This window comes from Alligator sinensis, unplaced genomic scaffold (assembly GCF_000455745.1).
Source record: "Alligator sinensis unplaced genomic scaffold, ASM45574v1 scaffold233_2, whole genome shotgun sequence".
NCBI classification, from domain to species: Eukaryota; Metazoa; Chordata; order Crocodylia; family Alligatoridae; genus Alligator; species Alligator sinensis.
In genome coordinates this window covers 2,101,692-2,113,980 of record NW_005841941.1, presented here as the reverse complement: position 1 = coordinate 2,113,980, position 12,289 = coordinate 2,101,692, and the positions used below count along the sequence as shown (strand labels likewise).

The 12,289-nt window shown below is 40.0% G+C and overlaps 1 protein-coding gene across 3 annotated transcripts in view; it reads left to right on the top strand.

Moving 5' to 3' along the window:
* NDUFA10 (NADH:ubiquinone oxidoreductase subunit A10) overlaps positions 1 to 12,289 on the top strand; it is a 51,727-nt gene that overhangs the window by 737 nt on the left and 38,701 nt on the right. For 2 of the 3 annotated variants that reach the window (XM_025199367.1, XM_006019950.3), the window contains exons 2-6: positions 623 to 791; positions 1,962 to 2,177; positions 3,813 to 3,899; positions 5,560 to 5,681; positions 8,078 to 8,157. In XM_025199367.1, the coding sequence (XP_025055152.1) occupies positions 623 to 791; positions 1,962 to 2,177; positions 3,813 to 3,899; positions 5,560 to 5,681; positions 8,078 to 8,157 (674 nt within the window). The remainder of the gene's footprint in view (positions 1 to 622; positions 792 to 1,961; positions 2,178 to 3,812; positions 3,900 to 5,559; positions 5,682 to 8,077; positions 8,158 to 12,289) is intronic. The other variant, XM_006019953.3, reaches the window with a different exon arrangement.

Sequence of the window (12,289 nt, the reverse complement as noted above, 5' to 3'; positions counted from 1 at the left end):
TGCTCACCTCCTTGCAGAGTGGCTGGGCAGTGGGGGAAAGCCTGAGCCTGCACTTATTTGCTTAATTTATCCGTTTATCTTTCCACGCCCTTCAAAGGATCCGGTGGCGTCCTGGGGTTCCCAGCACCCTGGTTGGGAATCACTGGTGTAAACAGGGGTGCTGCCTTAGGTCCATTTCTTGGTGTCAAGAACTGCAACAGCAACAACAAAAAGAAAGAACTTGCATGACAAATGGTAACAAATTACAAGACAGAAACCAAACCCTGCACGAATGTGCCTCTACACCTTTGCAGTCAAAATGGGCTACAGTTTCTTTTACAGAGCTCTTGCAGCTCAAGTGTTATAAGGAACTTTGTATCTAGATGGCTACCTCCAATTGGTAGGCTCAGATAGCCCTGTTAACTTCTTAAGTCCAGCACTGAACTTAGCGTTTAGGATGCTTTTCTCAAACTTTGAGAGCCCAATGGGGCAAAACAGCTTCAGTTTTAATCTAACAAGATCAGTCTCTGTTATCTTGATTTATGAACTTAGTGCCTGAACAAATTACTTAACACTTTTGATTTGTGTGGGTTTTGTTGTTTTTTTAAATCCACAACTGGTTTGGTGGTTGTTTTTTTTACAGGCAAGAATACATGCAAGCTCCCAGCGGACTTTGAAATATGGTCTTGTGGCTTTTTGGCTGGGAGAAAGAACTACTAAAAGATTTAATGAACGTAGCAAAATTTTTACCGTGGATGGCAGCTTATCATGCGGGAAGGGAAAACTTGCAAAACAAATAGCGGAGAAGTTGGGTATGTCTCTCTCTCTCTCTCTCTCTCTCTCTCTTGGTCCCATTTAATAATTGAAAATAATAACATCATTATCACTTTGTTCAGAGAGGCCACTGGCTTGTTGATACCTGTAGTGTGGCATGGCTAACAGTTGTTTGACTAGCAGTGAGAACATAAGTGGCAGGCTGTGGAATTTCTGGGTGTCAGATTTGGGTATATATATAGGGTAACGGCAGGAGTGATGGTTTTGGTGTGGGAAGTCATGGTTCAGGTGAAGTCAGTAGGTGTTTTCTCCAGTTGTAAAATCATAGAGAAGTAGGATGGAAGGACCTCAAAGTCATCTAGTCCAGCCCCCTGCCTGAGGCAGGGTCATGCCTATCCAATTTATGGGCTCCCAAGGGAGGTGGTGCTCTCCCCTACCCTGAGGGTCTTCAAGAGGCGGTTGGATATGCATCTAGCTGGGGTAATCTGACCCCCGCCCTCTTTCCTCCCTATGCAGGGGGTCGGACTCGATGATCTATTGAGGTCCCTTCCGACCCTAACATCTATGAATCTATGAAACCATCCTATACAACCCTCAAAAACTACCCAGTCCACACTCACGCAAGACATAATACCCTAATCTGCCAGAGGTAAACAGGGACCACAGTTTCCAACTTTGTAGTGGGATTAAATTTGTTTATATACATTCAGGAGATCCCAGCAAGAGGGCCGTGTCCCTGGTACAAAAGTAGGCAAACACCCCAGAGTCCGTACTAATCGGACATTGGGTAAAATCCCTTCCTGACCCCGTACACAGCAATTACAAAGAGGCCAGGATTTCAGTGCCTTAGGTATCTGGGTAGTACTGCTATATGAAGAACATTCTCATAGCATCAGGAGAAAATTAGGAAAATGGTGGCTGGGAGATGAGAGCTGTTCAGAGGAATGATTTTTTGTTTGGAAAGAGGAAGAAATTGATAGACGTGCCTGCTAATTACGTTGTGTCAACTTAATGATGATGTGATATTGTTTGGAAAGCACTTTTAGTAATTGTGTTCTTATTGTCTATGGAGATTAATGTTACACACACACCAGTTCAATTTGAGCAGCATAGTTTATTTTTTACAATTACAATGAGAAATAGGAAATGTCCAGTTTAACTAAACCAAGCACAACCTTACCTTGATTCTTGTTTTTTCCCCCCCTCAGGAATGGTTTACTTTCCAGAAGCAGATATCCATTATGCGGACAGGATCACAGGAGATGGAGCATTAATGGATGAGAAATTTAACGCCTCCTGTAATATGGAGAGATTCTACAATGATCCTAAATCTCCTGATGGACATTCATATCGCCTACAAGCTTGGTTGTTTGGTAACCGTGTTCTACAGTATTCTAATGCGCTGGAGCTTCTGCTGAGCACAGGTTAGGGTTTTATGTCAAGAAGTTTCATTTCTAAATTAATTGGAGAACTTGGGTTCTAGAGTTACTTAAATGAGTAAGCTGGCCCTTTTAAGAGTATAGCTCTCAGTTCTTTGAAATAATAAGTCATTCCATTAGCTTTGAATATTCTCTTTAGAAAAGAGTGTATGTGAGAGACACCTTCTGAGTTAAGAACAGGACAATACTTTTATTGTTAAAAGAACATTGTTCAGTATATAACAATACTTTTCCTTTGTGCCCAGCTAAAGAAAACACATGGCAATGACAAACTTTGTTAACTCTTTCATGGTGAGGCTCGAGTTACATCAGTAACAACTCAGATCAGCTTGACAGAATCTTTAAAAAAAACAACCACTTAGAAATATTAATGTAGCCTCAAAAATATGCAACTCCTCATACTTGTACTCTGAAAGTGACCGGTAAAATGTCATTGTAGGAGTTATGCTTTTAACTCCCTGAACTTAAGGTTAATTTTGAGAAGTTTAGAAATTAGAAAAAATATCCCTTTTTATGTCCAATTCTGAAAGCTTAAACTGGCACCTGGAAGTCCATTTGTTGTTATTTCTTGTTTATACATCACCAAGAAGACATATTGTGATGATGTAAATCAGAAAAAAAGGTCTTTCAGGTTTTCTTCAGTAAAGGAAAAAAAAGTTAGTAAGATTCCTGGTTATGCATCCCCACTTCTATAAACAGAAGGCAGGAGACCATTTAACTTGTGAAAATGGCATGAATAATTTGTCAAATCATGTAGAAATCATATTAAAGGCACTAACTAAGCTGATTTGAGTGTCTTCTTTTTCTTGTGGAAGCATCTTTCTCAGCTGTTCATGCTTTGCTCTGATACTTTACCTTGTTACTTAGAGTGACTTGCCTCTAATACCCTTGAAATTGTCAGTTCTGTGACCATTCTCTATCAGTTGTGATGGGCTGGAAGGATTAAGCACTCATCTTGTGTGTTGAGCAGTGTTCTGATTTGCTAAGAGTGGTTTTTCATTCTCTTGTTTGGCTTATATTCACTGCATAACTTCTTAAGGCAACTGTACTGTGGTTTCTGGGTGGCCTTTCTTTACATAGCTTTCCTATAGGGTGGCTATCAGAGAGGACATTCCGGTTTTCTGCTACTCTGTATTCTATTGATGGAAAACCCGACACCTTTATGTCCTCTATTTTTCTTGAAGAGGAAGGACAACTAGATTGTCCTCTATGATGGCCCCCCTATTATAGGTAAAAGGCAGTCTCCTCACCTTCACCTAAACCCAACTGTCTTTTGAAAATTGATACCAGACCAAATCTCCTGAGTTTAAAAATGTCCCAAGAGGCACATCATCAAAGACTGTTAAAGCATTGTTGGCGATGGACATGGTATGAGGACTTGAATAGAATAGACAGGCACTGCCAGTCTTCCTGAAGATGAATGCTTGCTTGAACATGTGCCTGGTATTATGCTGAGGAGTGAAGCAGTTTTTTTCTTTGGAGAGAGATTTACTTGCTCAGAGAAGTGTCCCAAGACTGTAATCATAGGAGCATCACTATTGCCTTCTGGCTGTGACTCAAAGCTGTTGTAGTAAACATTTTATAGAGTGTTTTGTGAGTAAAATCTTTTTTTAACCACAGGACAAGGTGTAGTGATGGAACGCTCTGTCTACAGCGACTTTGTGTTTATGGATGCAATATTTAAACAAGGCTATGTCCACAAACGATGTAAGTCCTTCTGTGCAAAAAGAAATTTAATTTGTAATGTGGTCACCAAGGATTATGACATCCAGGTGGGCAGACTTGCTATCCTTTCAGCTGTTTCTAATGTCTGAATGTGCTTTTTAAATCTGTGGGCCATCTTCCTGGGTCTGTTCTTTAATGAATGTTCTCCAGCCTCTATCAGTCCCTCTTCTTCCCAGCTTCAATTCTAAAATAAAACTAATTTTAATGCAAGTTGCAGGCATTGGTAGTGTTTCCTCCTCCTGATGGTGGATCTTGCAGTTTTCCCCATTAACTGAGCTCTTGCTGGTTTTATGGGGCTCTTCTAGTCATGGCTTGATTCCTGATCTCCCTCCTAGCTTCAGTTGGAAGGGCAGGAGTCTAAGATGTTAGGCCCCATTCCTCGTAAAGGACCCAACCACTTATGATAGTGTCAATTAAAGGTACGATTAAGAAAAAAATTGTTAAAAGTAGTTTTTTTAATTGCCTGATCCTTTGAAACTATAGTGCATATTCTTCCATCTTTCTGTTCTTTTCCCCACAGTTTCACCATATCTGTGTAACTTGATTTTGTGTTTTGTCAGTTTTTTATTTATCGTCAGGTTTTTTTGTGTGGTGTGTTTTTTTTGTTGTTGTTGTTGTTGGTTTTTTTACTCCTTTCTAGATTCAGTGACACCACAATCTTTTTTTTCTTAACACAATGTACTGCTGTGGAAATAATCACTGAGTAAATCTGTCAGAGGGGTAGATTAGCTAACAGCAGCAGTGTGGTGACATGCAAGCAGAAGTAATATGCAGTGGGTTATTAAAGCCGTGCTTCGATAGGCCATTGATAGACTGTCTTTCTCTTGCCTACCAGTCACCAAGCTGGTTCTGTTACCTAATCCACTCCCTTTGGCAGATTTAGTTAGAGATTATTTCCAGATTTAAGGATAAATTTGGGGAGTTTTGAGCTCCCAGTGCTATTCTAGTACACTGTGTAGACAATGGTGCATCTGGGCCCAGCTCTCTGCCTCTGATTTTCTGAGTTATCTGAGCCATGCAGGAAATTAGTTGAGATTAAAGACCATGCAAGTTCTAGGAGGGAGTTCACAGGCTATTATTAGGTTCATAAGGGAACCACTTTTAGGCATAGGGATGAGCCCATAGAAGATGCCAAGGTTCCTGGGCTTTCTTTTTATGATCAAAACAAGTACAGAAGTGTAATCAAAACAAGTCATTAAAACGTACTAAGCTAAGATTACAGAAGTGAAAAAGAAAATCACGCTTTACTTTCGGTTCAACACCCCCCCACAGCAAGCACAGCGCATACCCAGAAGAGGCATCACATTAGTTTGACCTGGCTTGCCCAATGTCTGTATTGATTAGGGTGCTTTAGCGAGGCTTTTTGGCCCTTTTATTTAAGAGCTGACTGAATCTGAAGATGATTAGGTTTCTGCTAGCTGGAATAGAATTGGGCCCAGTGAGCTCATGTTTCGGTACCCTGAGATGCTCAGCTTCTTTGCAGTTTTTCTATTCCTTCGAGATGTGTTTTTTTTGTTTTGGTTTAGTTTGGTTTTTTTTAATGGCTCTCCCTTGAATTACCTTGTTGCTTGGAAAACAGAAGTAACAGCCATCTGTGCTAGTCACTGAAGAAATTATTTCTTCCTTTATTTTTGTTTTTCAGGTGTTGCTCATTACAATGAAATGAGGATGCACAGTATCTATGAGTTCTTGCCACCTCACTTAGTGATTTACATTGATTCACCTGTTTCAGAGGTACAGAAGAGACTTCAGGAAGAAGGGGAGGTAATTTCATCTTTAAACAACATTGCTTCAAATTAAGATTTTGATGTCATTCACAAGACCCTGTATATATCAGGCATCCTAAAAGAGTTGTATTGGCCAGCTCCCATTGGAAATTAGTCTTGTATCACGTTCCACACTTCTCTGAGTGCCAGAAGCCCCAACAGGCTCCCTATGGGGTTCTGTATTCCTTGGCTGATAGTTTATAGAATGCAGTTACTCAGCATGACAGTACATGGGGTGCTGAAAATTTATAGCTAGTATAAAGTGAATTGAGCTCAATGTTAGGAGAATTGGTTAATTCTTTCATGTTTGGATCAATAAAAACTTTAATTTTAATTTTAAACTTATGTGAAGCTTCCATTGAGTCTTCCAAGGGGCATTTCTGCTAGTCAAACCTAACTCATTAAAAGTCTGGGCACCCTGCAAGTTTGTAACATAAAACATTTCCCCTTCTCTAAAATCCTGGTGCCTGAACACTCTAGTTGATGGAGTGAGGATGAGCAGGCTGAAATGTTGTGTTAGTTTCAGCAGAGTGATGCTCATCAAGGAAAGGTTAATTTGAAAATGGGAAACAGAAGAATAGTATTCTACAAAATACAAAAGCTTTTACTTTTCTTAGACCTCCCTGCAGAGTAGACAAACAGTTGTCAAGGATAGTTTAGACAGGGATGATCCTGCCTTGAGTTAGGGGTCAGACTAGATGACCTCCTGAGGTCTCTTTCAGGCCTACTTTTCTGTGATTCTCTGATTCTGAGATGGATTGCTTGGTAGTAGTACCTTATTGTGCTATTTTAATATCATAAAATGTCTCCTCAGGCTATTGAGACTATGACTGTACATGCATATTTTTTAGACCAACAAAGTATTATTTTATGCAGCATCAGTAACATGTTGCATAAAATAATACTCCTTTAACCAGGGAAAAGCTTTACATCCTTTGACATTATTATATAATAAGAATCCTCCTAGGGTGCTTCAGAAGGCTTAATGGGGATCTAGCAATATCTTCTCCTTCTTCATTTTGGCAGAGAGAACTGATGTCTTTTGACCTGGTGTCCTCTTCATTCTGGCCCAACTGTTCATGCAGCCATTCTCTTTATGGGCAGAGGTGCTGAAGAGTATATGTGAAAATTTAAAATATTTTATTTTTAAATTTTAAATGTGAAAATACAGCATTTGTTTGTTGAAGAATACCAGAAACTGCTGCCAATCTTCTCTAATTCATAGCTTATAGTTAGCATTGACTGTGTAGTGATAAGAAAGACGTTGTTGAATACATGCCTGCATCTGCTTAACAAACTAAGGAGCTTGCTCCTCCCTGGTGCAAAATATTTATGAAGTGCAGTTGAGGACATTTAGTGTCTTAAGAGGATTAGGTTGGCAGGGATAGGGAAGGAGCAGAATAGATTTGCTTCAAAAGAAAATGGGAAACGTAATTAGCTTTGGGATCGAATTGACAGCAGGTGAAACTTTTCCTCCTTCGGGGCAGATAAAAAGGAGGAGATCTATTGGCACTCTAATGCTATTTAAGAGTACAGTAGTTGATCTCTAGAGTTGATGGCTAACTATTTGACAGTAGATTTGATGTCCACTTAAGGTTACTGGAAAGAATGGTTAGGTTCTGATGGAGTGCATTGTTGCTCAAGTATCTTTTTGAAAGTCAGAATACTATTTGGGCTGCCCACCCTTATCATTAACTAACTCAAACCTCAAGAGGAGAAATGGTATAGTTGACCCCCTGCTGGAAGGGTAGATATCATCTGGGAAAATAAGGCTTACATCCCATATAAAAATTCCTTGAATGTACAAGTGAGCAGGATTAATCCTTTGTTTGAAAACTAATCTTTGCGAGGCCTGCTTTATTTTGTTTCTTGGTGGTTGTTGGGTTTTGGTTGGTTTTTTTGGGGGTGGGGATAATTGTGTTTACATGTGTTCAGTAAAATATCTTTTCTTCATGTCAGCTTAGTAGAAAAGTCTAACTTCGAGTGTACTTCATTAGGATGCTCTCATTCAGACATGTTTGCACACTAGGAGGGTCTTCCTCGCGTGTAGTTATTAAAATAATTTGCAAAACAAAAGTTTGTGGAGCTGCCTAAAGAACACGGTGAAATGTTTATAATAGAAAACTGACACCCACTCTGTAGACTCTTTGCACATGTGGCATTATGCACATTAATGCCGTATACAGTAATCCCAAATGTTCCATGCGTTAATCACAATATTGAAGCCTTCCTAAATGCATGTGGGTCTCGGTGAATGTTTGTATTAATCTACGAGCTGTGCTATAGCAGATGGCATGGTGGCAATGACTTCTGCTTACCCTTTTTGGAATCTGTATCAGTCCGAGAAGAAAACAAACATGTTTCACAGCATTTTTTTGTCGTCTTTGTGTTTAGCCATATGAAAAAAAGGTGTCTGCTGCATACCTCCAGGACATTGAAGATAGTTACAAGAAAAAGTTCCTGCCAGAGATGAGGTTAGCAGCCCAAACCATTTTATATGACAGAAATGTTGGGGAAACTGTTTATTCACATAGTCCTAAGAACATTGCAAATATGTCTATGGAAAAATCTTCCTTTTGTAGTATGTTAAACTGAGTGTTGTATAGTATGAACATGTGCAACTGTTTCATGTTGTAATGCTCAATGTTTCCTATACAGCTATTCTTCATGTCAAAGAATTTTAACTACAGTAAAAGCTGTGTTAACTGGCAGTTTAGTAACTGGCACACTCTACTAACTGGAATTTCTGGCTGCGCTGTGGGGAGGGAAGCTTGCGTGCAGAGGTAACCGGCAGTTTTAGATTACTGCAACCCCCTATTCCCCACTCATGCCGGATAACAGCTTTTACTATACTATAGTCAGAGTATTGGAAACCTTAGAGATACTAAGGTTCAACTAAAAAAATAAACTTTTAGGTGCTGTGAGTTTTCTGAAAGCATTTCTTCTAATGCAGAATACTGGTCTTCTGAATTTTTAAGTCCATTTGGTTTTGTTCTTCAGACCTATCTAGTTGGTAATTGCTGAACTTCTGCTTGTAGAAACACTGACTATATTACAAGCTTGTGGACTCAGATCCATATTTTCCATCCTAGGATCTCTAAAGTTTATAATTAATCTTACAAATTTGTTTTCTGTTACGGAAGCATTATCTCATCTTGCATCACAAAAATCTCCTCACATTCAAAGGGCATATCAATGTTAAATTAAAAAAAAATCCCAACACTGTAGATTACTATTCTGTTTGCTCTGCTGGATGGTATTTGCTTACTTCCCTTTTAATGGTGCAGTGCAGTGCTGGGCATTCATGTCTTCATTGCCCCTTTTGTTAGCAAGATGCAGCTGGCTAGTTGTGGTGAAGAAAGCACTTTCTTACAGTTGAGTTGAGTTGGCTTCCTGGGGGCAGGAGGGAGGGATCAAAGTGATGGAGGGCTTCAGTGCGAAGAAGAGGAGAAAGAATCTGATAGATGCTCACGTTCAAATTTATTTGGAGAATCAGCACTTGTTTTCTGCTCAATCTTTGCAGTTATTTGACCATTAGTCTGCTCTTTTGATAGCTGGTAGTGAAAGGGTGGGAGGGAGAAGTATGGTTGCCTATTTTTTCACTTGCTCCTCTTCCTTTTACTGCCACCTCTTCTTCCCCCACCCCGGGCGCGATCTCATGTGGCAGCCACATCTGACTAGGTAGGAAGATCACTTTCATAGTTGACTTGTTTGGCCTCTGAATAACATTAGTTACTTCCTCCCTTTTAAGATGCTGCTGTGCTGTTTTCAGCAGCAGTTGCTGGCGTGATCAGCAAACACCTTTGAGCTGGCATATGCTGGTTAGCTGGGAAGCAGGAGCCTAGAAACTGAATTTGAGAGATGGCTCCATGCAGTACCAGGAAGACTGTTTCAATTTTGACTCCACTCCAGTTTTTGTGGAAGAGACCTGTAACAGTCAAAAGTGCCTTTTGAGGCATGTCATTTCATGACTGATCCTTGAAGGGAAACTTTCAAAGGTTGCAAAGCTAACCTTGCTTTCAATTCATATAGTAGCTTAATCACGCAAGGCTTGGTTTGTGCATATAGATGTGTACTGAATCTTATTGACATAAGTGAGGGGATTCAAAGGTGTATTTCTTTGCTTATTTCTTTGCTCCTTCCCCATGCTAACTTGGTGTAATTGTGTTGCCAGAAGTTCAGCTGAACTGTCATACCCTCTTGATGTCTGTTTGTCTTTCATTTGGTGCATGAGATTTTGGTGCAGGGGAAGGTCAGCTGCCTCTCTGGTTAGTGCAGCCACAGTGATTAGTAACTAGTGCATAGCTGTCAGAATAAAGTTGAAGCCAGGCATGGAAGCAAAGGAAGATAAGAAACCTTCAGAGTCTATCTCCCTGAGGGGAGAAATGTCTGATTTCACCATTGCTTAGTCTTTGGATGAAATATAGCCCTTGAAATGTATCATGTTATTTCAGTGAGGTTAAATCCTGGGCTAGCTGGTCCCACTGTATTTTCATCTATTTCCCTTTGTGTGTGCATAGTCGGGACATTTGATAAGCAAACACCCTCAGGTTGGGATACTCTGCAGAGATTGGGTTCATGGTAGCTTGTCAGGTTGAGGATTGTAGTCAGATCTGAGGGAGGGCATGTCTGTTCCTTTATTTAAAAGGTTTTTTGTGAAAAACAAGTCTTGCATGACAAGTAGACTTAATCAGTGATTTCAGTATTAGAGTTTCTGTATTAGTATCTGCTTACTTGCTAGTTCAAACTAGCACACAGAGAGCTTGCTGTAATTCATTAAGTGTGTACAGTTTTTCATCTCTGACAGATTAAGAAATATCAAACTCTTCAGTGCCAAACGCAACTGCATTTCACTCACTTAGACCTCATTTTCATTATGTATTGCAGTAATTGTCAACCTTTTTAGACTCAGGGCACCCCTCAGAAAATTCCAGCTCCTATCTTTCACTCTTCTTTTTTGACTGGGGTGGCCAACCTGTGGCACGAGCAGTCTGTGTGTGGCGTATGGCAGATTGGGGAAGGGATAGGCAGCACAGTGGCAGATAAGGCAGGGCAAAAAAAGAAGAACAGATGACTAGGTGAAGGTAAGGAATTGGAGTGGCACTGAGGGAGCATGTGGGACCTAAATTGCGGCATGCCGTCCCCCTGTTTTTGACTATGGAAAAATAGTTGGAGAGAACTCGGACCACAACAGGTCAGAGTTTGTTTTTGACACTCCAGTTTCCTGTTTTAAAGCTCTGGTCTTATCTTGTGAATCCTTTGTGGGTGTTAGCACAGTTAGATATGCAAATATTACACATCACCCTTAAAAAGTTCTTGGGGGCCACAAACCCATGGTTGAGAATCACTGATCTATAGCCTCATTCTTAACATGTAGGTCAAAATACTGTTCAGCAGGCAAAACATGAAAACTTGTTGCCTTTTTTGTGGTTTCCTTGAAAATGCTAACAGTGTGGAAGGGAAAGCTCATTTTCCTTCTGTTTAGCTGAATTTCCATTCAGATAGAAGAACCCCATCCTGCTCCATTGTAGCATCCAAGATTAAATGATTAATCAAGTAATTAAAATTTATGCTTCATGATTTACCTTTCAGAGTCATCTGACTAAAATAGTATGCTGGCTGCTCCATCCTGGAGATGATCATAGCACTCTTCAGCATGTCATCTAATAGTTATTTGAGATGGATATTTCAGTGGGTAGCCCTTTGCCATTTTTAATGGGCCACTTCTATCTGTTTGCCGTGTTACCTCCCTTCCTCCCCCTCCATTGTCTAGTAGCCACAGATTGCATAACATTTGCAATCCTGCTACTGTTGGGCCCTGGTTTCCCTTGAGAGTGGGAAAGGCTGCCAAGTGTCAAGTGGCTTAATGTGTTCTGTTAATACAATTGTCAACTGGAGTCATGCTACTTTGATTTAGTGATGGATGCAATTGAAGATGCAAGGGTTGTGCTGGCTCTGAGAAGAAGTCCCCTTTTGAAATGGAAAGAAGGCAATATTATCTTCCTCCTGTTGTTTGACTGCAGTGAGATTAATGTTAAGAGTTGATGATTCCAAGATTCTTGGTGCTTTTGTACATTTTTCAACATGAGAACAAAATTGTTAGTCATAATCAGCAAGTCTTTTAAACTGCAGTAGTGCAGTAGCTCCCCACACAAAAACTGGCTATGTCGGCGAAATGCATTAGAGTCCTTTGTAACCAACCGTGTCACATAAACATAACTCTTACCAAATCTGTTCTGACAGAACACACTTGCAGTACACTAGGTAGTTGTACTAAGAAAAAACATGGTTTTTGTTGTTGGTTTTGTTTTTTTTCATTAAACTGCATAGTTAGGGCAGGTACCAATGTTAGTTGCACACTAGCAAAATCTTAGCATCAGCTGTACCTGGGTAGTATTGGGTTATTTCTGTCATCTGAATTTTAAAAACTCTTTTCTATCAGGAAAAAATATGTAATAGTACAAGAAATCCAAGGTGTATTGGGACAGGTCCTTCAAACAACTACTACATAGAATATCTTAGTTTGTCTTAATTCATAGATGTTAGATGTTAGGGTCGGAAGGGACCTCAATAGATCATCGAGTCCGACCCCCTGCATAGGCAGGA